At 39.4% G+C, this 26725-nt stretch overlaps 1 protein-coding gene across 4 annotated transcripts in view; it reads left to right on the forward strand.

Moving 5' to 3' along the window:
• The window catches only part of dlc1 (DLC1 Rho GTPase activating protein), a 320594-nt gene that overhangs the window by 255266 nt on the left and 38603 nt on the right, over positions 1-26725 (forward strand). Inside the window, exon 1 of one of the 4 annotated variants that reach the window (XM_016994035.2) lies at positions 5019-5322. The exons of the other annotated variants lie outside the window; for them this stretch is intronic. Within the exon in view, the coding sequence (XP_016849524.1) occupies positions 5286-5322 (37 nt within the window). The 5' untranslated portion in view covers positions 5019-5285. Of the gene's footprint in view, positions 1-5018; positions 5323-26725 lie in introns of those variants that run through there. 4 annotated transcript variants of the gene reach the window in all.

Here is a 26725-nt window from a genome sequence, read left to right on the forward strand (position 1 = left end):
TTGGTGCTCATCTCCATTTCTTAGCCAAAGAGCCGGCATTGTCCATAGACGCCTCCTAGGTCATGTGCCCGGCATGACTGCATTGAGCGCCATTACCTACTCACAGAAGCAGTGCCTATTGATCTACTCACATTTACATGGTTTCAAACTGCTAGGTTGGCAGAAGCTGGGGCTAACAGTGCGAGCTCACCCCGCGTCCTGGAGTCAAACTGCCAATCTTTCGGTCAGCAAATTCAGCAGTTCAGGGGTTTCACCTGCTGCGTAGCCAAGGGCTCCTTCAAAAAGAAGGGCTCTATGTCTCAAATTATGGCCACTATGACATCGCCTCAGCTTTGTGTTTATTTCAGAAATATTTACCTACCAGCCACATGAAGTTTTATAGCTCTAACGTGCAATGTGCATATCTCACATATAAACAGGATTACAATCTGATTGTGTGCAAAAATATGCATGAGAGAAAGGGGCATAGAATAGACATGGAAACATATAATTATTTGTCACAAGAAATATTATTTAATTGTAAGTATTATAATTACTATAGCAACTCAAATTAGACTGTCCAATTATCCTTCTAATTACTGAACCTAACATGTAGAAGCAGTATCACCACAAGGATATTTTTACAGAAAAATCCCATGAAAATCACAGGTTGTAGTGTAACAGAGGATTGATGGATATGAATTCTACATATCTCTCTCGATCGCTCTTGGTTGCAATTTCATAATGCACTTCACCCAACTCAGTGTTATCATGGGACCATGAGTGCAGGTCTATACTAATATATATCATCATCATCATCATCATCATCACATAATTATATGATATATATTTGCTGACTTTTTGTGCCATTTCCCCAAGGTTCTTTACCAACTTAATGACAAAGAATCTCCACATGTATGGAAACAACAATTTCTCACTGCATATATTAATATATGCATCCTCAAAGCTGCACATATAATAAAGAGTTTTGTCTCCAAGGAAACTTTTTTTTTTTGTAAACAGATACATTATTTTCACATATCAGTGATAACCGATCTACAACTTGAAAGCCTTCTATTATCTTAGGCATGTATTTGAAAATTCATGCCCGGATTTGCATCTTTTTGCATCCTATAATATTCTGCCCCAGTCTTATAGTTGTGTGCGTATACCTATGAGCTTAATATCGCCCCATCACTGCCTTTGAAGATGTGGATTTATGTCCTTGAAATCAGGCTAAAAGAAATCAGCTCCATCTTAAAGATGCTAGATTCTTTCTTTGCAATGATCCTTGTTTTTGTTTTTTACACAAAATGATCTGCTCTAGGGACTTCAGAAAACAGACGAAGTCTAAATGGCTCATCCTCAGGCCATACAGCTGCCAGAAAACAATTATGGATGAGTTACATCTGCACACACTGCTCCTGTCCAGGGTGCAATGTAAAAGCATCATAGGGAAACATCAGAAAGTATATGCCAACATTTACAAATTAGGAGAAAATCCTTGAAAAGAAAGCAGATTATTTGTCAGAACTTGCTAAGGGAGTTCATAATAGTAAGCCCATCACCAATCGTAACAGATTTAAGGAAACCCCGGCAAAGCTATGACTAACATGGCAAGTTCAGTAGTCCTGGGACTACACAAACATTGGTGAGGCTAACACTGAATTCCTGGGTTTAAAGAAATCATGGGGTTGCGCTCCTTCTGCGTAGGTTACTAGTGTCAGAATGAATGTTTGCTTTATATGAGTGGAGGGGGGGTGTCTCTTGCTCCTTGCCTGTCAGATTATTACTGGCAAATCCCTAACAGCTGAGTTATGCTAAAAGTATGCAACCAAAAAAGAAAGAATAGACCTTGTGAATCACATCCAGACTCCCCAGATCTTCAATGAAAAAGTTCCACTATGATTCAGAAGCATGTATGTATAGTGAGGAACCAATGTTTACTCAATTTCTGTAGCTCAGGAATAGTTGGCTCCGACTGACCTGAAAAGCAGGTGGGGCTGTTGGTATAACATGTCACTGCAAAATAAAATGACACATGCTCCAAATATTCAGGTGTGGATTTTTAAAATCATCCTGCGCCTCCAAACCTGGGCAATGTTTAAAGAAGGTTGATGCCAACTGAGCTGTGCATTCTTTCCAGTTGCTTGGATAAAGCATTACATCTTGTGACTGATTTGAATTGCTTCTCTGGTTCTAATGCTAAAGCATCCTTGGGGAGGGATGTATGTCTTCTGCTCCTACAGATGTCAAGATATAGAACCAATATTTCAGGATAGAGATGTCTTACTGGTGAAACTGGGCCACCAGACTGAACTGGCTTATAAATGTATTTTATTTTATTGCTAGCATATTTTTTTATTTTGTTTATTTATATCCTGCTTCTTCTCTCCATAAGGAGACTCAACTAAAAGCATTTCAGTACAACTTCAGGATAAACACAGCATTGCTAGGTTAGGCATTTTGTAATACTATTGCTTTGAAACACTCATTCGCTTTTTGATTTTATGAATGGTTCCATTAGAAAATACATACCTGCATATTGAGACCATTTATAAAATTGTACAGCTGATAGGCAGCAATTTTCATCAGTCCCAGATGTGGCCTGGCTTCAACTCACATCAGCCCCAGATGTGGCTGGACTTGAACTCCCAACATCATATTTCAATCCCCTCCAAACCCCACCAGTATTTTAGGTTGGATCATGATAGGTATGTGTACCAAGTTTGGTCTAAAATCATCAAGTAATGTAGGATCCTTTGTGGATCAAATAAATATGCATATATAGGCAAAGGTAAATGTTTTCCCCTGACATTAAGTCTAGTTGTGTCCGACTCTGGGGGTTGGTGCTCATCTCTATTTCTAAACCGAAGAGCCGGTGTTGTTCGTAGACACCTCCAAGGTCATGAGGCCGGCATGACTGCATGGATTGGTGTTACCTTCCAGCCGGAGCGGTACCTATTGATCTACTCACATTTGCATATTTTCGAACTGCTAGGTTGGCAGAAGATATATACACATACATAGATACATACATACTTTTACTTTTATAGAGATTGTGTATTTGCTGTATTTATAGTCTGCTTTTCTCCTGAGATGGCTCTCAAAGACCCTATCTAATATTAATGACAAAATAATTATCTGCAGAAGGTGTAGTCTGCAGGCTACGTAAGAGTGCGTGATTTGCCCAGGGTGCATCTACACTGTAGAATTAATGCAGTTTGACACCATTTAAACTGCCATGATTCACCACTTAAACTGCTATGGAATCATGGCATTGTGTAGTTTTACAAGGCTTTTAGCCTCTGCCCAAGATTCCTGGCGCCTCAACCAAATTACAAGGCCCAGGATTCGGTAGCACTGAGCAATGGCAGTTAAAGCAGGCTCAAGCAGGATTAACTTTCAGGGCCCTTCCACACAGACATATAACCCAGAATATCAAGGCAGATAGTCCACAACTTCTACTTTGAACTGGGTTATCTGTGAGCCCTTTCACAGTGCCATCTAATCTAGAATATCAAGACAGAAAATCCCACAATATCTGCTTTGAACTGGCTTATCCGAGTCCACATTGCCATCTATTCCAGTTCAAAGCAGATAATGTGAGATTTTATTCAGCTGTGTGGAAGGGGCCTATGTTACCATATAATCCAGTTCAATGCAGATAATCTGGATTTTATTTGGCAGTATACATCCAGCCTCTGGCCCCTTCTACACTGCCATATAACCCAGATTATCAAAGCAGATAATCCACATTATCTGCTATGAACTGGAATATATGAGGCTGGATCAACACTGCCCTATATCCCAGGATCTGATCGCAGATTATCTGCTTTGAACTGGTTTATATGAGTATCCACTGCCAGATAATCCAGGTCAAATCAGATCATCTGGATTGTATATGGCAGTGTAGAAAGGGTCTCTGCGGGGCCCTTCTAACCAGCCATATAACCCAAAATATCAATAGGTACCTCTCTGGCAGGAAGGTAACGGCACTCCATGCAGTCATGCCGGCCACATGACCTTGGAGGTGTCTGCGGGCAACGCCTGCTCTTCAGCTTAGAAATGGAGTTGAGCACCAACCCTGAGTCAGACACGACTGGACTTAATGTCAGGGGAAAACTTCTATGTTTTAACAAGTCAGATAATCCCCAATGGCCCCTTCTACACAACTCAACAAAATCCCACATTTTCTGCTTTGAACTGGAATATATGGCAGTGTGGACTCAGATAACCCAGTTCAACGCAGATATTGTGGGATTTTCCACCTTGAGATTTCTGCGGGCCCTTCCACACAGCCATATAACCCACAATATCTGCTTTGAACTGGAATATCAGTCCACACTGCCATATATCTCAGTTCAAAGGAGATAATGTGAGATTTTATTCAGCTGTGTGGAAGGGGCCTGGGTTATATGGCTGTGTGGAAGGGCCCAATATCTGCTTTTAACAGGGTTATCTACGGCCTCTTCCACACAGCTTTATAAAATCCACATTGAACTGGATTATATGGCAATGTGGACTCAGATAACTCTCAGGGCCCTTCCATACAGCCGTATAACCCAGAATATCAAGGCAGAAAATTCCACAACTTCTGCTAAGAACTGGGTTATCGGAGTCCACACTGCCATATATCCTAGTTCAAAGCAGATAATGTTGGATTTTGTTCAGCTGTGTGGAAGGGGCCTTAGTTCAAAACAGATATTGTAGGATTTTCTGTCTTGATATTCTGTGTGGAAGGGCACTGCGTCCACACTGTCATATAATCCAGTTCAGTGTGGACTTTATACAGCTGTGCAAAAAGGGCCTCGGCCTTCTCTGGTGCTGCACCAAACTCCCAATCCCAGCATTCCATAGCATTGGGTTATTGCAGTCAAAGTAGTGTCAACATCAACAAGCTGCCTTATTTCTACACAGATGCAGCCTCTTGGTATCCAGGAGCTCCCCCCTCCTCTCTGAAACTTGGTTGGCTCCGTTGCCCAATCCTTGCTGTAGGAAAAACCAAGAATGGGGAAAAAAGGGGGGGGTGTTGAACGAGGGGCGTGGCTTCTCTTTGTCCGGCTGAAGTTTATTATAGCAGGCGCGCACCCGGCGGGGAAGCAGGAGTCTCCTTTCTTTCTCTCTGCGGCGTCTGCCATCCTGAGTGGGTTTGTGAGGGAAAGAAGGACGGAAGGAAAGAGGCGGGGGCAGGAGACGGAGTTAGTGCCTCCTCCTTCTCCTCCTGAGGCGTCGAGGAGCGAAGGGAGAAGGCAGAAGAAGGGACCATGAGTTGAGGCGCGACCCTGGAGCCCGGTCCCCCTTCGATGTGCAAGGAGAAGCAGGAGGTCATGATTCTCACCCGTGAGTGCCTTTTATGCAATATGCAATCCTCTTGTCGGGGTGGTTCACATGGATTGACTATATATGTGTGTGTATGCCTTCAAATCGACTGTGACTTTCATGGGCTTTTCTTAGATGAGGAAGAAGACTGAGACCCTTCCACACAGCCCTATATCCCTGGATATCAAGGCAGAAAATCCCACAATATCTGCTTTGAACTGGGTTATCGGAGTCCACACTGCCATATATCCCAGTTCAAAGCAGAAAATGTGGAATTTTATTCAACTGTGTGGAAGGGGCCCCATATAATCCAAATGATCAAAGCAAATTATCCAGATTATCTGCTTTGAATTGGATTATATGAGTCTACACTGCCATATAATCCAGATTAAATCAGATAATCTGTATTTTTATTTGGCAGTGATAGCGCCTCAGAGGTGGATTAGGGGACCTTTCAGACAGGCCATATATGCCAGGATCTGATTCCAGGTTTTCTGTTTATCCCAGATTATCTGGCAGTGTAGACTCATATAATCAGGTCTAAAGCAGAAAACCTGGGATCAGATCCTGGGATATAGGGCCCCTTCCTCACAGCAGAATAAAATCCCACATTGTCTGCTTTGAACTGCAATATTTGACAGTGTGGACTCAGATAACCAAGGGCCCTTCCACACAGCCATATAACCCACAACATCTGCTTTGAACTGGGTTATCTGAATCCATGCTACCAGGGCCATAGCCAGAAAAATTTTTTGGGAGGGGTTGAAGCCCTGACACCCCCCCCCCCCCTTCAGACCTGTCAATATCTGCTTGAGATAGTGCCTGGAGGGACTCTTAATGTTTTGCATCTCATAGACTTATCATGGGGATTTGGTTTACCAGTTAAAATTCATGAGTAAACCAAGTTTTTTTATAACCTGAAAAATTTCGGGGGAGGGGTTAACCCCTAACCCCCCCCCCCCCTTGCTACAGGCCTGCATACTACCATATAATCCAATTCAAAGCAGATAATGTAGGATTTTATTCAGCTGTGTGGAAGGGGCCCATTTCAAAGCAGATATTGTGGGATTTTCTGCCTTGATATTCTGAGTTATATAGCTGTGTGGAAGGGCCCTGGAAGGCGCCTTCATCAGTTCCTCTGAAATAAGAGTTTTGAATGAGTGTGTGAGCTCCCATCCAAGTCGACCCTGCTTCACTTCCCAATTCAAGCAGGAAGCCATGTATTTCAGGTTTTTAGGGTGGAATACCTCTACTCCTTTTCACCAATGCTCTCTGAAAGGTGTATCTCTACACTTGTCATGGCCCCTTCTACACAGTTGTATAAAATCCACATTGAACTGGATTGTATGGCTGTGTGGACTCATAATCCAATTCAAAGCACATATTGTAGATTATCTGCCTTAATATTCTGGATTATATGGTCATGTGGAAGGACCCTTAGTAACACGATTGTTGTCATTTCCTAATTGTTTCTATTATAAAAACACAGGAAAAGTTTATCAAACTGCACAAACTTTGTTCTTCAAGGGACATCCCGCAGCACATTTTGCAATAGTTTTTTTAATGAATATTTCATTCAACATTGTTTGTGGCAGCCACAAAAACAAAGTTTCTGGAGTAGAACAACTACTTTCAAAGTAAGTACCACACAATTAAACAGAAAATAGCACTTTCAAACCAGGAACAGATTTTTTTCAAATTTTGTTACATAATGTACTACTTTAACTGACATGGAGATGTAGTTTTTTACAAGATCTCTAGCCTTCTCTGCCCAAGAGGACTAGCGCCTCATCAAACTGCAGCTTCTAGGACTCCATAGCATTGAGCCATGGCAGCTAAAATGGTGTCAGACTATGAATTTCTACAATAGATATATCCTGGGACACTTGGCTACAGAGTAGAATAAATCTCAGGCCCCTTCCACACAGCTGTATAAAATCCACGTTGACTGGGTTATATGGCAGTGTGGACTCAGATAATCCAGATCAAAACAGTTACTGTGGATTATCTGCTGTGTTATTCTGGGTTATATGGTTGTGTGGAAGGACCCTCAGTTTCTAAAAAAATAAGAAGAGATGTTCTCAAGCTCTGCTATGCTTGGGATGACGAGGCAGTGACATTCTGCACATGCAGAGAGGAGGCATTTATATTCCACTATGCAACAAAATTTGAAAATAAAATCTGTTCCTGGTTTGAAAGTGTCATTTCCTGTTCAATTGTGCAGTACTTACTTTGAAAATAGTTGTTATACTCCAGAAACTTTGTGTTTGTGTAGCTGCCACAAACGCTGTTGACTTGGTTGACACCCTGGGATATTAATTGAAAAACTATAGCAAAATGTGCTGCGGAGTGTCCTGCTAAAAACAAACTTTTGGCAGTTAAATCAACTTTTCAATGTTTTTATGATAGAAGCAATTAGGAAATTTCATTTATAATCCAGGAACAAAAATCATGTTACATAGTATTGTGGGCTCCATTCATTCTAAGGGGGCGAAGCAGTTCTGAACAATAATAATTCCAAGTTAGGGAAAGTTAGGGTTGGTTTTTGTTTCGTTTTTTTTTTTAGGCTATTCTTGATTTATTGTTTCAGAATTTAGGAAGCAAATTATTTGTTTAGACTACAACTCCCCAAAGCCACCAGGTAGATCAGAGGATTCTGGATATTGTTAGACCTTCTCCAAGTTCTGAAAGAGAGTGGTTGGGAAGAGGCAGATTTAAAGCACAGCAGCAACTCATGCTTGTAAAGAGAGGGCTTTTCTATGTTGTCAAATCAACACAGCTCTGACATCACTTTAACTGCCATGGGCTATGGCTCAAGGTTATGAATTCATGAGAGTCGTAGTTTCTCTTTAGCCTTCTTTGCCCAAGAGTGCTGGTGCCTCAAAAACTACAACTCCCGGGATTGCACAGCATTGAGCCATGGCAAGCTAGAAGTAGAGTCAAAGAGGCATTCAGTCCTAGGGACCAGATCTTTTGGCATGCAGAGATAGCAGAAAAGGGTAGCCGGAGATGGAGGCTTTCCTTTGTGTTTTTATCAGGAGGGGGATGTCTTTGCAGCACCTTTTGGAGATGGTTGTGGATTCAGGAGGACTTCAAACTACTTCGGGGAAGTCCCAGATCGCCCAACCTCTGGACGATCAGGCGATTAGATTTCCCTACCTTGGCTCCTGCTTTTGTGATGCTGGGAGAAAAGGGGTGGGTGTGGAGGTGATTCTCTAACAGCTGAAAGCCCGAAGAAAACCCTTATCTTGGCACGTAGGCAGACTCCTTGCAAGGCTTCAGGGGATCCTCTTCCCCTGTCAGAAATGTTGGGCATTTGCCACACCGTCTGGTTTGTTTCATCTTCCTCTCCTTCTGCTCTGTCTCCAGATTTACAGACATGTGTGGCATTCCTTCTCGGTTGTGAATTGTAACTTGCACTGAGTTGTAGTGGTTTGAACATTGGACTATCATTCTGGAGACCAGGGTTTAAACCTCAGCTCAGCTGTGAAACCCAGTGGCTGATCTTGGGCAAATTACACTCTGTCAGCCTCCGGGGAGGGCAATGGCAAACCATTTCTGAACAGTGTGTTGTCGAAGGCTTTTATGGTTGGAATCACTGGGTTGCTGTGAGTTTTCCAGACTGTATGGCTATGTTCTAGAAGCATTCTCTCCTGACATTTCGCCCACACCTATGGCAGGCATCTTCAGAGGTGTGAGGACTGTTGGAAACTAGGAAAGTGGGTTTTACATATCTGGAAATTTCTGAACAAATCTTGCCAAAAAAATCCTATTATAGGGTCACCATAGATCAGACATGACACCAAGGTACAGAACTATAACTATAGGAACCAGGGTTCAAATCCCAGCTCAGCCGTGAAACCCAGTGGCTGATCTTGGTCAAATCACTCTCTCTCAGCCTCAGCAGAGGGCACTGGCAAACCATTCCTGAACAAATCTTGCCAAGAAAATTCTGTGAAGCGACTCACAGGTACAGAACAACATTATCTTTGAGGTTCTTGGTCCCTTCACATATCTTTTGGAAAACCAATATCAGCAGTGATATTGCTTGGGGAGAGGAAAACAGTCAGTTAACCCCACAAACAACCAAAAATTAGGAAATAATCTCTTTTTTATTATAACTTCCCAAATCCCTAGCCAGCCAAGCGATCTGCAGGAACTTCATCCCAAACTCATTTGTGATAACAAAGACAAAAAGGTGATTTACAGCGCTGTCCTTTATTTGCTTCCCTAGGAAGTGTGCTTAAAACCATAATGAAACAGGAAGAGGAGAAATCCTTGACATGGTGAAGCCGTGGGGCAGCTTTTTCCTGGAAATGTGTTTTAGATTAGTGGAGCGATGAGTGTGCTTTTTTCCCTCCTCCAGTTTCAAACCAAAATGCTTCCCATCATTTTGTCTGCCGCTTAGCACTGTTCACAAAGAGAGCATTCGAGGGAAGGGGTTAAATCAGTGTTTGTGGTGTTGAGTTAAAGACAAGGGGAACTCACAATCTCCTTTTGAAGTCTTTCCCCCCCTCCCAGTAATGAGTGTGGTGGCTCCTAAAAGCCAAATACCTCCCCCTTGAGCCATGGTTCATGATGTCACCCGGGCAGCCTTTGATCCCTTCCAAGGAGCACCACCCCCTGCCAGTTATAAACAATGCCTTGTGTTTGTTTTTAAAGCGCACACAGAAAACAAATTCTTTTTTTGTGGTCTACCTTAGGTACCACGCCTTCCATCTTTCTGCCCCCACCCTTCCTCTTTCTCACAAACGCTTGCCAATGACATACTTGGAGCATCATTGCGAACAAAATCTTTTTGTTACACTAATGAAGACCATACCTAAGTAGTGGTAAATGAGGCATAACATGGTTTCAGGGAAGTCTCTAACGTGAGTTTGTTGCTCTTTTTTGAACAAAGGGGAGAGACAAAGAGAAACACATAAGGGAATGAAATACAGTTCTCACTGAGGTACCATTGCCAAATGGCCCTCGTAATTTGACTTCCAGAAATAACATTCAGTAACTTAAATGCCTTTGAGAGACATATCAGAACAGACATACATAAATGAAGGCCATGATCCACTTATATGGTAGTGAAATCCCTGAACTCAGAAGTTTTTTTTACATAGCCTTACTCATAGTACATTGAAGATACACAAATGGCAAGAGATGAAAGATTGAAAAGTCATGCCTAATACTGGCTGGTGGCATCCATAAGCAAATCCACATTGCACAGTTATAGCAGTTTGATTCTACTTTAACTGCTGAGGTCCCATTCCTTGGAATTCTAGTATTTATAGTTTTGGGTGAGATACGTAATATTAGTTAGTGAATTCATTGAACTACAATATTAAAGAATTGCAGAGTTTAATTGCAGTTAAACTAGTATTAAATGGCTATAACTTTGCAGTGTGGATACACCCCATGTCATTGAGGTGGTGAATCTGTTTTGGGTTTTAGTAAATAAAAATAAGGTGGTGAATCAGGCTTCAGAATTGCTTCAGAACCATGGACAGATCCATTAAAGTTCAGACTGAAACTCAGAGTGAATTCAACATGCAACTGGTATGGAAGTCACCAGCACATGCTATTAATACTCATCTTCCAGCCAGTTCTGGTCTGGATTTCGTTTTCTGTCTCAATAAAATGTGTCTTTTCCCACAATGATATGTTCAGTGATTTGTTTACCAGCCTGGTGTGATGCTGGGCGTAGGAATAGGACAGTCTCTCAGCCACAGAGGAAAGCAATGATAGTGCACCCCCCTTTCAAATGAAAATTTCAAGGCGGGGGGTCATATTACCATAAGTCATAAATGGCTCAAAGGCATATTTTCAGTGTGCCATCTATCCTTTTTCAGGAAATGGTATGTGGTTAGAAACGGAAGCGGGTGGGAAGGTGTTGTTGAGTGCCTGGAGTTTTGTAGACTTCTCCTAACCAGCTTGCTGAACATTGTGTGGAGAAACTTCTAGACTAGTTGGGCCTTCAATCTGGTTCAACAGGGCTCTTCTTGTATGGCTAATACTCAGCTTGAATAACTTCAACTTCTTCTACAACAGCAGTCTAAGAATTCCCTGGCCAGAGTGACTACTGGCTGATGGATTCTGAGAACAGTAATACCCAGCTATGCTTACTGCTATGTCCAGACCATTTCTCCCATCTAGTTTCTCGTCAGATTTCCTAAAGACTTGGGCAATGTTCTTTTTCTCAGTTTTGCATTCTAAGGTTTTGCAGCCGGATTTGGCAGGGATTTGTTTTCTTTTGTGGGAGGAAATAGCCCCCTTGCACTTACTCAGGATCAGATTTGCTCTTGAACCCTGAGTTTATGTCCAATTCAGAAAGCATTAGGAATTTAAGAAGAGGAAAATACTAACAGTGTTCCCCCCCCCTCTGATTTTTCTTTTGAATGTAGGAAGTTGGGTTAGTGTAAAGAACAAATTGTGAATATTGCAGTCTCTGAAAGGAAATCACCAGACATTACCAGTACCTCTAAATCTAAGACGGGGAAGTGTTACCCCCAACCCGTTTATTCTAAGTACATAAAAAAGAGTGAGATGAAATAAGTGGACTGTAGATCTGGCGGCACCAGGCAGGCAAAGAGCTCCCAAGACAAATGACCTTGTCTAGCTAATATTCTGCCTCCTGCTCCCTGAAGATGAAATTTCAGGCAATCTGGCAGAATGTTTTGCCTGTTAACAGTATGCCCCGGGTTTTGACTTACATCTTATCTAACAATAATAGAGGATATTCTTCCTTCCCCTCCCCCTTTTTTGTTTAAAGTGCTGAGGTTTTTAGTTTTGAGCAACTAACATTATCACAAGCATCAGTTACAGATATATTTTCTCTCTTGAGCTGTTGGGAGTCTCAGATGGATCCGAGAACTCCCAGTAGTCTGAATAGTGAGATTCTGGTTACAACTGAAATGCAATTTGTAATGAACTAGAAAGAAGATAATAGCCTAGCAGATTGAGGAGTGTTGCTGGGTTTTGCCCCGTATGTAAATATATCTGCTACTCAAAGTTTGATTGATTTAGCATCCATCTGGACTGCAAAGATCTTTGCTGTATGGTACAGTACCTCTGATCTAAGCCAATAAATTTCACAGTGCCTCTGTTTTAATTGGCCGACCTTTATCTGCTGCATTGTATTTCAGGTTGGATCAAATAAAGGCAGCATAACTTATCTATTATCCTATCAGTTTCCCACTAAACCAAAAAGGTGCACTATGGATGACTGTCAATTTTGCAAACAAATCTACAAAATTTACTTGCCAGTTCATAGTTGCACTGATCTTTTATGGCCTAAAGAGAACAATGGAAAAGAACTACAGTCAACCCTCCATATTTGTGAGTTTTATTTGTGCAGGTTTGATTATTTGTGGAGTTGATTAATGTGTTCTATCTAGAAATCTCAAGAACCTCCAAGAAGACTCTGTGGTCAACTTCCACCATAGAGTTGTGTTGAAGGATCAAGATATTCTTAGAACATTTCTCTATTTATGGGTCCTCCAGCATGATTCCATAATAAACCTCTGGCAGAAGTTGACTGTAGAGTTGCTCTGGATTACCTAGAGAGGTGTCTTTTCATAAAATAGTATTTTTTATTTGCAGTTTTCTCACTTTTGTAGTGGTCCTGCAGCCCAAATTCCAATGAATGTAAAGGGCTGGCTGTACTTGCTTAGATTAGCAGTTATTGTAGGAAATCCTTAAGTTGGGCCTGGTTTGTATTATTCTTGCATAAGTCACCTTGGGAGAAGAGAAAGATTACGGCAAGTTGATTGTGTTTGCCCCTCTTGAAGGCTGTTTCTGAAGTGTCAGTGATTGGTTGGTGCATGAGTAGTTTAATGGGCCAAGGTACTTGGCCATTGGTTTTCTTTTCACAGTCATAGTTGGAATCACTCTTGAGTTTAATGAGACTGGGGAAAGTCCCACTTGGTCTCCAATTGACTAAAATAATCTGCTTTCTAAGGTTTAACCTTTTAGCTTCTTGCTGAAATATCGCCCTATGAAGAACCGGTAAGAAAATCATAGAATTCTTCAATGATTACAGACTAAGCAGACCACTACCTGAATAGATGAATTACCTGGCTTTCATCCAAGTCCCCTAATAGAGACTTGTCATAGATACATTTTCTTTTTTTCTCCCTGATTCCACCAACACACACACTAAGTTTAGCCTCTTTTCATAGCTGCACTGATTACAAGCTATCTTCTGTGGCTCAGTCATAATATTGTGTCTGACCTCAAAGGACCCAGAATGCTTTGGAGCTTGACTTTTCTAATGAATAGCTTCTCCTTTAAGGTTTTTTGAAAGTTCATATCTGATTGTAAGACCCTGTTTTGAATTTCATCTCATGTAGACACCAAACTCAGCTCTCCATTTCTGTGAACTTTTTTCCTTTTGTATTTTCAGATATAGGTCAAGTTCTTTCCTTTGCAGGTAGATTTGAGTTACCTGGTCGGATGGTTGGTTGGTTGGTTGGTTAGCTAACTGACCTTGCTACAGTTTGATTGTTTGCACCTTAGTTGGATAGATAACACATACTCTAAGCTCCTGATATTATTACATGTGCTTTGGATTTTTTTTTCAAGGTAGTGCAGATTTTTAAAAAAATGTTAATAATGCCTCTTTTCTATTCTGGAAAATAAATTTGTATTTAGGCAGTTTTATGTTCAATCTGTAGATTCCCTAGTTAAATGAAACTAGGAATAAATGTAGATAGTATTTCTGTTTCAAGCACTTTATCCGTTGCACATATGACATCGAAATACATGGAAAGCCCACATATGAAGGAGCATCTTGTTCAAAGTATAGTAGGATGCTGTTGGTACTAGATCTTCCAGACCTTATGTCATGTAGTGTAAGAAAATAGTGATAAAATAGACTATTTGGATTGTTCAAGGATAGTATGTGTTTTTCATATACTTTGTTGGGAGACAACCAGGGTCTGTTGGCCTATGAATTGAGATAGGGGGAGGTGTGTGTCAAACAGGATGGTCCTGTATTATAAACAGAGGTTTCTCATGCTTCACTGGCAACAGGAAGAAGGAAATGAGGCGATGTAGCAGACCTGACAGGCTCCAGACAATACCAGGCCCACCCCAGCATTTTTCATGTTGCCAAAAGACCTAAAGACATAAAAATAACTTCAGATGTTTCCCCTTCCTTTTTATGCTTATCAGAGAAATATAACCAAATCCGATGCATACTGTATTAAGTCCCCCCTGTTGATGTATCAGGACAGTCTTTTAGGAAAACAGCAACAATGCTAGGTCCAGGACAGCAAGAGTCTGATCTTTCTTTCTTATTCTGTATTAACTAAAGTGGGACAATAGATCTCATTCACAGTAAGAGCATCTATGAATTCTGGCTTTTCAGAAGAGCATGAAGAACCATGGATGTGTTGTATGTTTGAAATCCTGATATTAACTCTTTTTGAGAATATTAAATAGAGTACTGAGCTTGTACCCATAGGGAAATTGGTTCAGACTTGTTTATTGTAAACTGCTTGGGATTTTTTTAAAAGGAAAAATTGTATGAAAAGCTTTGTAAATGAGTACATTTCCCATAGTTTGGTATCAAATCCTGTTTCCACTCTGTGTACTTTAAAATTAGCAGGGACTTTGCTCACAGCCTTGTTGTGAAAGATGAACTGGTGAACATATCTAGAATTTTGAAACCCTGTTTTACTTGAAGAAAAGTGGATTTAACTTTAATAAAGCAAACTAGTGAGATTGGGGAAATAATGGAACACAGAGGTAGAGTCTCACCTTCAAAACAGAAAACTATTCTTTTGAAGCCACAGTGTTTTGTTCCAATACCCATTTCATAATGTTGTCTATGCAATGCCAACACACGTGGGTACCTCATAGAAACTGAGCTGCATCCATAGAAATGTCTGTATTCCTAAACAATGGTATAACCATGTGGTTGTCTCTAAATATTTTTTAAAGTATAGTCTTCGCCAGAAAATTTGATTTACCATACAAGACATTTTAAGGAGTAGACTTCATAAATGAGCTATAAATATAAAAACAAGGCCAGAGAGTTTTGCCATTCCAGCAATGTTTTTACCTTATTCCTGTGTTGCAAAGGTCAAAGTGACTTTTAAATAAGTCTGTGTGGTGAAGAATGTCAGGACATCTTGTTTGTTTTTGATGCTTTGGCTGATAAATATCAAGGAATGTGAAGGCTGCTGTTTTTCCAGGAGATAGACTGCAAATTAGCAGGATGGGGTTGTGCTATTTAGGCCAAGGTTACTAGCATATCTCTTGATTTGTTCTTCCTCGCCCAAATAACATGTTTCAAATAATAATGTGGCTGGAATAAGACAGGGAGTGTCTCTGGAAAGTTTATTTATTTATTTGCTATTTTCTATAACTAGCGGAAAGAATGAGTTTATGAATGTACCTTATGATGAAACTGAATCTTAGGCACACATTCCATTCATGGTCCTATATATGAGTATTCTTTTGCCAACCTACATATTTTCCAGTGTTCTGAAATTAGAACATGTCCTTGTATGCTTGGATTTCTTGTAGGCACAGTTATTTATGCTTTTAATAATAGCTAGGTTACTGTGGTGGTAAGTACTGAATTAGGACTCAATGACCTACTAAGTCTCAAAATTCTCTAGTTGACAAAGGATCATCTACCCTCTCTTAGCTTGGTCTATCTTAAATGTTAGTTGAGAGAATAAAATAGAAAGGCAAGGGAACCTTTTCATTTACCTTACGATCATTAGAAGAATGGTGGGGTGTAAATGTAACAGCAATATATCTAAAAGAGTTGAATTTTACAATCTGCATTATACATGTACCAATATTCTACACTGGCATGTTTTCTTCATTTTTGTAATCTTTTCTGGTTTTGCATAGAAATCAATGTGTGAGACTCAAATCTTAACATTAACTTCTGGAAATCCTTTTCACTCCTGCTGACTTCTGAGATTTTAGCAGGAATTGCTTCGAAAGACTCATATAAAGCTGGGTTTGAATAGAGTATGCTACAATTCTCACTGATCTGAATTTTGCTTTAGATATGTTTCCTACTCTTGCAGAATCATGGCATACTAGCTGCTGTCAGGGAACGGAAGATGACGTGAATTACTTCTATTAAATATTAAATAATTAAATATATGGAAGTATCATCTGGGCATGAGAATTATTAGCTATACTGTACTTGAAGGTTTCAGATTTTGTCTGATCTTGGACACTTAGAAGAGTAAGACCTTTGTCTTTGAATGACTTCCAAAGATTATCAGATGCTTTAGAAAGGAAATAATGTTCAAAGAAAATAATGCCAAACAACCTGAGCATACTATACTTACAAAAACCATAAGAAATGCTTGGGACCACAATAAGTCAACAGGGATCTTGAAGTCACACAGACTACCAAGGTATAATAGCGTGATTTAGCTGCTTAAGCACTTTCTTAGCTATGAGTGAGCCATCGAGTCTAATTTTATTTGGTATAATTGTTCCTATCATACACGCATGTTGTACTTAAACTATGACACTACTGTCATAGTTTTGAGACATAGGAGATGAAGTACTTTGACTTAGAAAGTTTGTATATGAACTGAATATGTGCATTATTTGACAGCATCTGGTAATTTGGAAACTCTGTTCTAGAGGGAAATGTTCACTGGGAAGAATAGAAACTTCCATATGCTTTCTTTAGTCACACATTTTCTCCGCTAGTCATCCAGCTGGCTGAGATGCAGATAGCTTGTCATGTTTCTCAATCACTTCAAAGCCTTGACTTCAGTGAAACTGGGACTATAGTAGTACTTGTGGTGGGTGCTATAAATGCAACATTTACTCAAAACATTCTCAGTGAAGGGTCATCGTGAGTTTTGTCTTTAGAGCCTAACCATACTTGACTTCTTCTAGGATTCTTCTGGTGTGATTTGTTGAAACTCAGCTGGTGAAATGAGATCTTATTTGACATTTAGCTAATCTCTGTATATGAGTGGATCTTAGAAAGTTTGGAAGCAGAAACTGTTATTCGGATTCATTAGTATTTTCTTGGAAAGTGTACAGAGAGCTTGGCTATTTTTAGCAGGCGAATTAGGGGACAAAGAGGGAAGCAGTAAAATAAAGACATGAACTCCTTTAATCTTAACTTTAGATAAAGTGCATCAGCAAACCTTTGTTCTCGCTTCCCCTGTCCCATGGATAATGTTCTAATGCTTAAGAAGAACATCCCTTTCAACTAATCAGGGTTTAGAACATTGAGCTATACTTTAGAATGGAATAATAATAACCAATAACCAAGTTTTAACTTAGTACTATTGTACTTTTCAGCATACAGCATTTGAATGATGGTTTTGTCATGCATCTGTGAGTTTCCATTTAACAAGCTGATATGGATGTTGAAATTACTACTGTGTTCAAGAGCATCCCAGGATAATTTCATATACTGGATGCTGTCTCTAATGTTTCAATAAGTTGTTCTGAGACATTTGCCACATGTAATACACCAGTGAAAAATTCCAAGTAACATAGTAGTGATACATGCCTCTCACCAAAACATTCTCAAGGTAGGCCCAGAGTTACACTTACATCAATTAGTATTTAGTTGTCATCAAACTTTGAATTAATTGATTTCATATCCAATTCTTTAAAAATTAACATCAGTTTTTAACATTGTTAGATTTTAAAATGGCAATGTTTGAAAAATGCTTAACGTCCAGATTATTTTAATTATTTTTAGGGGGCATTCTAAAGATGCCACTTGGGGCCATTTTTGATAATTTTAAATTTTAAAAAAAAACAACCTAAAAATTGTTGTTTAAATATATGTATTACTAATACTGGTAGCTAAGAGAATGAACTGATTTTATAATTCTCACTAAGCTAATCAAAGTTAATGAATGCATTCTAAATTGACATCAAGGAATGCTTTGTGTTTAACATTTTCAATCTCTGGTGGTCATCCTGTGTTTCCGCCCTTGTTGTGTTGACATTTTTGTTTTATGAAGTCTTATTTCCAGTCCTTTTTAGGGAAGAGGGACTGAGGAGCAGATTGTTCTTTGTGTGTCCAGCATGCAGGAAGTGCAAGTAACGGAAGTTCTTCACTTGTTGCGTGCATTGAACTGTTCTGTTCTGTTTGTTTCTTAATGGGCTCCTAAGAATGTTTCACTCTTCATAAATCTGATAGTGCTGGACTAAAGATCAGACAAAGAGGACAGCTTCAAATTTGCTCTTTATGTTTGTTCTCCTTTTTTTAACAAACACTATGTACATGACCAGTCAGCAGTTAATTCTTGAAAGTCATAAGTTGTGTTTTTATCTCTACAAAGGATGTAAACTTCATTGCTAATCTGTGTTTTGACAATGTCAGCTTGACTATATTTAGAAATTGGCAAAATACCTATTTTTATAAATAGTCCTTGTTAAGATTCATATTGACTATATTTACATAGTGGCAAAACCTGGACACAACCAAGAACTATCTAGGTGGTCTTCCTTAAAAAAATCATGTTGAAGTGCTTCAACATGCTGATGCTGCTTAGATTCATATAATTTAAGAGGATTTAAGGAAATATTTTATACTTCTTTTCTCTCACTGTCTTTCACATTTTCTGTCTTAACAGCTAGCATATTAATATATTTACAATATTTTTCAACTAAAAGGCTTTTTATTTGGCAAAACTATTAAGACATGGTTATATAAGATTTAATTCCCACATGTTTTACCAAGAACAAGACAAAATCCACAACATCAATATGTTCTTAATTATGACAATGGCACTACAATATAATGTATTAGAAATTAAGACAGGAAAACTGGAGATCGGAATTCACAGTTGAAATTAAAATCAATAAGGAGCCCCTGTTGGTGCAGTGGGCTAAACTGCTGAGCTGTTAAACTTGCTGACCGAAAGGTCGGCAGTTCAAATCCGGGGAGCGGGGTGAGCTCCTGCTGTTAGCCCCAGCTTCTGCCAACCTAGCAGTTTAAAAATATGCAAATGTGAGTAAATCAATAGGTTCTGCTCAGGTGGGAAAGTAACAGCGCTCCATGCAGTCATGGTGTATACGGACAGTGCCATTCTTTGGCTTAGAAATGGAGATGAGCACCAATCCCCAGAGTCGGACACAACTAGACTTAATGTCAGGGGAAAAACTTTACCTTTATCTATGATGGTGCAATGGATTAAACTGCTGACTTGAAGGTTGGGTTTCTGACCTGAAGGTTGCCGGTTCGAATCACGAAAATAAAAACCTATGACTTATTTCTAAGAGCTACACTTCAGATCTTAATGAAAGAATGGGAAGGATGGAACTCTTACCTATAATTCAGACAATCTTCACATATGTTGCCCCCTCCATATATTGTTCAAATACATTCCTATAGTCATTCCTCAAACTGGCTTCCCAAACCCTCATAACATATCAAATGAACCAACAATACATTTGAATGACCTGTCATTCAAAATATTGCAGTCCCCACTCCATTTGACCTGGTCCTATTTTCCATTATATCCTCACCATTCAATCCCTTCCTTTATTCATCCAACTATGCCAATGGTTCCCAACCTTTCTTTGACCAGGGACCACTTTGACCAGGGACCACTCTCCAACGTTAGTACCAAAAGGGTTACAAATCTGTTTTTGGTCAAATTAGATTCAGTTTGGTTATTTGGGGGTGTTGATTCAGCAAATAGCATTGGATAGACCACATCAGCTTTCGCTTCTGATACAGAACATATGCCATCCAGTAGTCCCCATCTGCTCGCCCACAGGGAGCCATATTTAATAATCTAAAACTGATGTGGTATATCAATTGCAATTTTCTGAATCGGCACCCCAGATAACCCCAGGAACAGGCCAAAAAACGTATACACCAAGGCTCCCCCACTTCCAGGTGCCACATGAACAGCTCTGCTCAGAAGGAGTGAGGAGGAGGAGGAGAAGCAGCAGTCAAGAAGATTGTTGTCATGCCTTTTGTGGATAATCAGCCTCTCCCCTCCTGACATCCCCATTGCCTCAGCACTGTAAGAGGGTTTCATGAGTCCTGTTGCTCCTGTTGCAATGATGTAGTAATGGTGAGATCACAGACCATATTTTAGTTCTTGGGAACTACTGGTGGTCCACGGACCACAGGTTGAGAACCACTGAACTATACTAACCTCTGCACTCCAGAAAACCCTCTGAATGGCATCATCAGTACTTCTCAGCCATTTTTGGTGGTATAATAGATTAAATTGTTGATAATCTATTATTTTTACAATTTGCAATTGTAATTTATTTAAGTTAATCCAAATATGATAAGACCTTTACGAAGGTAAATGGTTCTGATGACAAGTTGTAAGAGCTGATACCTGCCTTATCATTTGCCTTGGCTAATCCTGAGGTTCTCAACCCTTGGCCTTCCAGATATTTTAAACTTCAAACATCCACAATTCCTAACCATAATGGCATTTTTGGGCTAAGACCTCCAAGAGGTTGAAGGCCAAAAGTCAAAATCAACTACACACTTCCAAGTATTTTGTGCACTATAGGTAATTGCTCATGAGAGCTGTGAATGTAATTTAAAATTGTGTTTTAACTGTTCTTAGCTATCCTGGTGGCCTTCAGTTGCTGCAAGGCAGTCTGATTTAACTAGTGTGACTGCTAATCATCCACAGCTTGTAAAATTTCTTCCTATTCTTGGCTGCATTGCTTCTTGAGCCACATTGTTAGAGTGTCATGAGACACATGAGCAAATTATTCTTGTAATCCAGGCTGTCCTTGCTAGAAAGCAGATTTGATTCCTAGAAAACCACACACACTGCTAATTAAGGGAAGAGAAACTCTTTGAAGGAGGAAGACTGTGCCGATTGCGGTTTGGCTTGATGGAGCGTGAATGGGATTGGCGGAAGCATCTCAACTGATTTGGCTTAGTTGTTGAAGTATTCAAACATCTTTTTGGTAATTGAAGAAAACCTGGATGTGTAAGTAGACACCCTTGAATGTACTGACATGATGGATCCAAAAATACAGATGCTTTATTTGGATGTATATGAATGACTTCAAACTCCAGGGTTAATTTTTTTTCTAACTGATCAAGATTTGGTTTCTCGGAATACATAAAACAGCCACTATAATCTAATACAGTGGTTCTCAACCTGTGAGTCCCCAGGTGTTTTGGCCTACAACTCCCATAAATCCCAGCCAGTTTACCAGCTGTTTGGATTTCTGGGAGTTGAAGGCCAAAACATCTGGGGATCCACAGGCTGAGAACCACTGATCTAATGGAAGCAAAGGCTGCCTCAAGCCATTTCCCCTTTTCTCCTTCTCTCAGTGCAAAGGGCACAACTGAGGACCACTGCAACCATTAAACAGAGTGAACCAACTTCCTCAGGTGGCAAATTCTGGAGGGCAGCAGCTGTCTCCTGACTGTTCAATGGAACCTCTTGGCCTTCCCATTTCTTGTGTGCCATACAGCTTGTCCTCATCTTGTAAACAGACCTGCTCCCATTGAGTGTGATGGAGAACCATGTCTCCTCAGAATAGTAAATTACTCAGTTGATAGTCTAAGAACCTTCTCTATGTCGAATTGAGAAGGGATGGCCTTTTCCTCAAGTGGAAAAAATACATTAAGGTGGCATTGCTAGTCTGATTTGTGGGTTTAGTAACAGTCTCAAACAGCAGACGGTGTTGAGGATGGTCAGACAGAGAATGAATTGGCTAGCTGGAAGTACTTGAATTTAAAACAGTGGGTCTCCATGCAGGTTTCTACAAAAGCATTGGCTTTTGAGACATGCAAATCAACTCGGATAAACAGGGCTCTGAATATATAATCCCTGTTTGTATAGAGTTACATTAACACAGACTCTTAATTACAAACAGAGACCTTGGTCAGGTTTTCAGACAGATAGGTGTTATCTCAAGCAGCCAAGCCATTATCAAATGAAACAAAAGTGAGAGACAGTAAGGGATTCCTTTAAAAATGTCTGTTAACAGCTTCTTTAAGCTGACCTTTGACACAAGAGGTACAGTATATAGTGGTACCCTTTTCTATCCATACAACAAAGAAGCTTGACTTCATTTCATCATAAAAGCTGATTTTTGAAAGTCCAAATAGACAGCTGATTAAAAAAAGTTTTGTTTCCTCTTTCATAGTTTGCATGTCTTTTTGTTTAATGAAAAGAAAGGTTCATTGTTATTCCTATTTTTAAATTATAAACTGTTCTCTTGTATGCTACTAATATGCGAACCATTTTGTTCTTATTTGAAAAGTGTTTATTGCTCCAGAAGAAAGCACAAACTACTTCTATAAATTCACTTTTTTATTACATACAAAGCTATTAAAATGAAGAGTACATTTTGGAAAATACAGGAGTCTGTAAAAAGCCTGTGCAGAAGTGACTGCGTTGTCATGCTACAATAAGCATTAACAAACTACAATAATTTTGGTTTCTCAGAGATAGGTTCCTACTTTGCAGCTAGGAGTGTCTAAATCTATGGTGAGCAACTGTGGCCCTTTAGTTGTTTCTGCACAACAGTTCAGTTGCCACAATCCCCCACCATGGCTGGAGTTGGTCAGGGCTGTTGCCAAAAACAGCAGTTGTCCACCGTTGGCATAAGCAAATCATCTGTGGTTTACTTATCAAATCAATAATATAGCCACAAACTATGAGTTACTTCTCTGGCTAGTTAGAGAAGAAACAAGACAGATGGCTGCATTCAGATCTTTCCATAAGGACACTGGAAATTGAAAACACAGGTTATGCTTTCCTATGACAGTTTTGCATGTGCACAGTTTTTGAATATGTGTACAATATTATAGTATTACTGTATCTCAAAATACGTATGATATGATACCAACAACCCATGCTATAACAGATGGAACTATTACATAAAACTAGCAGCAAGAAATGGGTGTGTATACCTTTTTTTGCCTCAAGCATTGAATAAATAAAATAGAGCAAATTACCCCTAAAAGGCAAAGATTCTTTGTGATTTTGGAAGCTTCCCAGGGTCAATCCTGGTTAATGCTTGGATGGGAGACCATCAATAAACATCAAGTGCTGTAGTCTGAATTTCAGAGAAAGAAACTAGCAAAACCACCTCTGAATATTCCTTGCCTAAGAAAGCTCTATGAAATGCATGGGGTTGCCGTAAGTCAACATACAACTTGAATGCACGTGCAAAAATGCAAACATGAATAAGAGTAAGAGAGAAAAGTTTGCTTATTCACTGCCACTGTTTAACTATCCCAGACCTTTATGATAGGTACTTTATTTTTTTATGTTAAATATTCCCCAGGGGAAAAAAAGAAGTCTATTGGCCCGTAAAGGGGTAGCGCATACTTGGCAGTCAAATTCAAAGTGCATCTTGTAATGTTATATGTGTTTATGGAAAGCTAAATATTGGAAGATATTTTGTAAAAAGTACTTAAGGTACTTCGTAAAAAGAAATCTTGTTGTAATTTTATATTATTTGCCAGACAAATCTTTGATTTATTTATTTTGGGTCTTTGTGTCTATTTTTGTCAAAATACTTCCATCTTACTTCTTTCTGTGGTAACTTAGTGGAAACCCTGCTGTATTCAGTAGAGCTTACTCCAAGGTAAATGCACCTATTATTGGAGACTTAATAAGGTAACTTTAAAAAGAGCCCTAAATCTCTTGTGTATAAATTGTTAGTGACAGCTGGACCTCTGAGGTTTCCCATTCCATTCATAAATAAGACTTTCAAATATTTATGAACCTTACTAATTAGCAGCATTGATTTTCAGAGATCATATCTAAGCTGATGGCTACAGTTACTTCCCAGTCTTATCTCTTCCCTGACTCTTACCCCATGTGGTTTTTATTAGTGTAATTAGTATTTCTTTCAAAATAATGGAACAAGTCCCAATTATGGTATTGGAGTGATTCTTATGGAGGATTAATGTTATCATAATTGAAAGCCTATGCAGATTTTTTTTTCCAGCAAAGGCATATGAATTGTATATGCCAGGTTGGCTTTTGTTTGCAGATCTTTGTGGAATTTTTCATTTCCAAAGTAGTATTGTGGTTTTTATCAGAATCCCTTCCTGTAGTGGTCACACAGGGGAAACTAGAAAGATTGTGAACTTGGGGAAGCTTTCTACTTGCTTTAAGGTCAGACTATAAGCTGTGTTGTTTGTAGAGGATGCTGTTTTCCGGAAGGATGTGAAGGCTCTAATTTATCAAATGTGGAGAATCTGGAATTTTGCTCTATTAGAAAAGCTGACTTTCGGCCCTTAAAAAGTGCATGGAAACACAAGATAGGACACATTTGAGACATTCCTCATCCTCCTTTGTGTTGTTGTTCATTTATTTTCCCCATTACTGGGAGCCAAGGTGGAATGTACAGAATGTCAAAATCAGAACAGATCAAAAGCACACTTAAGTAACACCAAAATATATGCAAAATATATCAAAGCACTTAAACATTTTTAAAGCAATTGATTTATAAAATGGTATTCATTAAACATTCACAGAAGGACAGAATATAAAGCAGAAGAAAATGATACAGTCAGTAGTTTCCAAAAACTAGCTGAATTAAGAAAGTTTTCACTTAGTGGCAGAAGGAGAACAAGGAGGCAACTTTTCAAACCTCTCTAGGAAAGGGGCTCCAAAGATTGACAGCAGCCACCAAGAAAGTCCTCTCCCTTGTTCTCTGAGGGTGCATCTACACTGTGGAATTAATGCAGTTTGCCACCACTTTAACTGCCATGGTCAATGCTATAAAAATACTGGGAGTTGTGGTTTGGTAGAGCACCAGCAATGTTTATAAAAAAAAAACCCATAGCATTGAGGCATAGCAGTTCAAGTGCTGGCAAACTGCATTTATTATTATTATTATTATTATTATTATTATTATTATTATTATTATTATTATATTTTTTACCCATCTCTCCTCATGGCTCGAGATGGGTTACAAAATAATTCAAACACATAAACATTACAAAAACACTATAGATGCACATATTGAAACATATTTCTATAAAAGCTACATATTAACATTTCTATAAAATACATATTAAAATAAACAAAATAGAGATTAAACAAAGGACACACATATAAAATTCATGCTTAAAGACTGGTTAGGTATTCTACAGTGCAAATTCACCTTCAGTTTGCCTGAAAGAAGGCCTTTGCTTACAAAGACTTTTCTTCCCAATGACACTTTCTTCATAACTCCAATAATAATGGGAAAATGTATTTTAACCATTACGCTAGATTTCTGGCAACATTTCAGAACCAAATTCCAGGAACTGTATGTGTGCTGTGACCTATATGTTCCTTTTCTTTTGTTCACATTTTCCTGTTGAGCTCCATTGTCACTGTTCTAAACTTAGCTTAACTATGTTCTGTTAGCAGCCACAACTTCAAATAAACTTGCGGGGAAAATGGGGAAAAAATATGGTACATTAAACACATAGTGTACAGCATTGCTGCTGCTTTCTGCTTACTCAGAGTAAGCACATGCAGCTTCGAAGATCAAAGCCAGTGTGCCTTGTCAGGGGAGTTTTAATCCTTCAATAGGTGCAGATACCTTTATGTGTTTCACACAGTAATGCAACCTTTGGTTCCTCAGATGTTTTGGACTTCAACCTCTAAAAGCCCAATTCAAAATAGCTAAAGGGCAGGGATTCTGGAAGGTCACATTCCAAACATCTGGAGGAACAAAGATTGAGAACCATTGCTTTAACTTATAGGGCTCATCAGCACCAGACAATTTAGCCCACTGTAAATATGCCCTGGAGAAACCCTGAATTGACTATTTCAGAGCCATTGTTCAGACCGTCCAGAAGCCCATCAGCCCACATCTCACCTCTGTGTCACTGCCACCATTCCAAGCTGGTTATGGAACCCTGTCTGAGTTCTTGTCCATCGTGGGTACCTCTGCTGACATCAGAATGGGGCTCCCTGCATGACCAGCAAGAAAGACGGGGTACAACTGTACTTCCTTCTTCCTGATCATGTAGGTGCCTTTGTTGAGGCTGAAAAAAGCAGTGCTAGGGGCATATGTAGGCCATGTTGATCAAACCAGTGACCAAGCCCAGTTCCAAAAAATCAAAACTTCATAAGAATAAGGGAGTATTGCCTGATAGGCCTTTATTTATCAGTACATGGAGACTTTATTGTCTCATGTAGTTGATGTCCCTAAGATTTCTTCCATTAACCAAAAATCGATACTTATACACAGACAAATTGCACTTAAGATATCTCCTCAGGTCACTCAGGCACTGTCTGCCAAGGGTCACCTTGGTAGCTTTCCCAAAACAAGGCTTCATAGTTAAAAGGAACCAAAAGGTTGCTCTTTGAAACTTGTGTACAACTCTGTGGTTGGAACTGAACTTAATGTTTCCATTAACTTCTGGCTTGGGACCTTGTGAGAACTGTGGCACAATGCAGACTCCAGGGAGAGGTCAACTGGAGCATTTTATTTTCTTCTCCTAATCCAAGTTTTTCATTTACCT

The sequence above is a fragment of the Anolis carolinensis genome, chromosome 5, assembly GCF_035594765.1.
Source record: "Anolis carolinensis isolate JA03-04 chromosome 5, rAnoCar3.1.pri, whole genome shotgun sequence".
Taxonomy (NCBI): domain Eukaryota; kingdom Metazoa; phylum Chordata; class Lepidosauria; order Squamata; family Dactyloidae; genus Anolis; species Anolis carolinensis.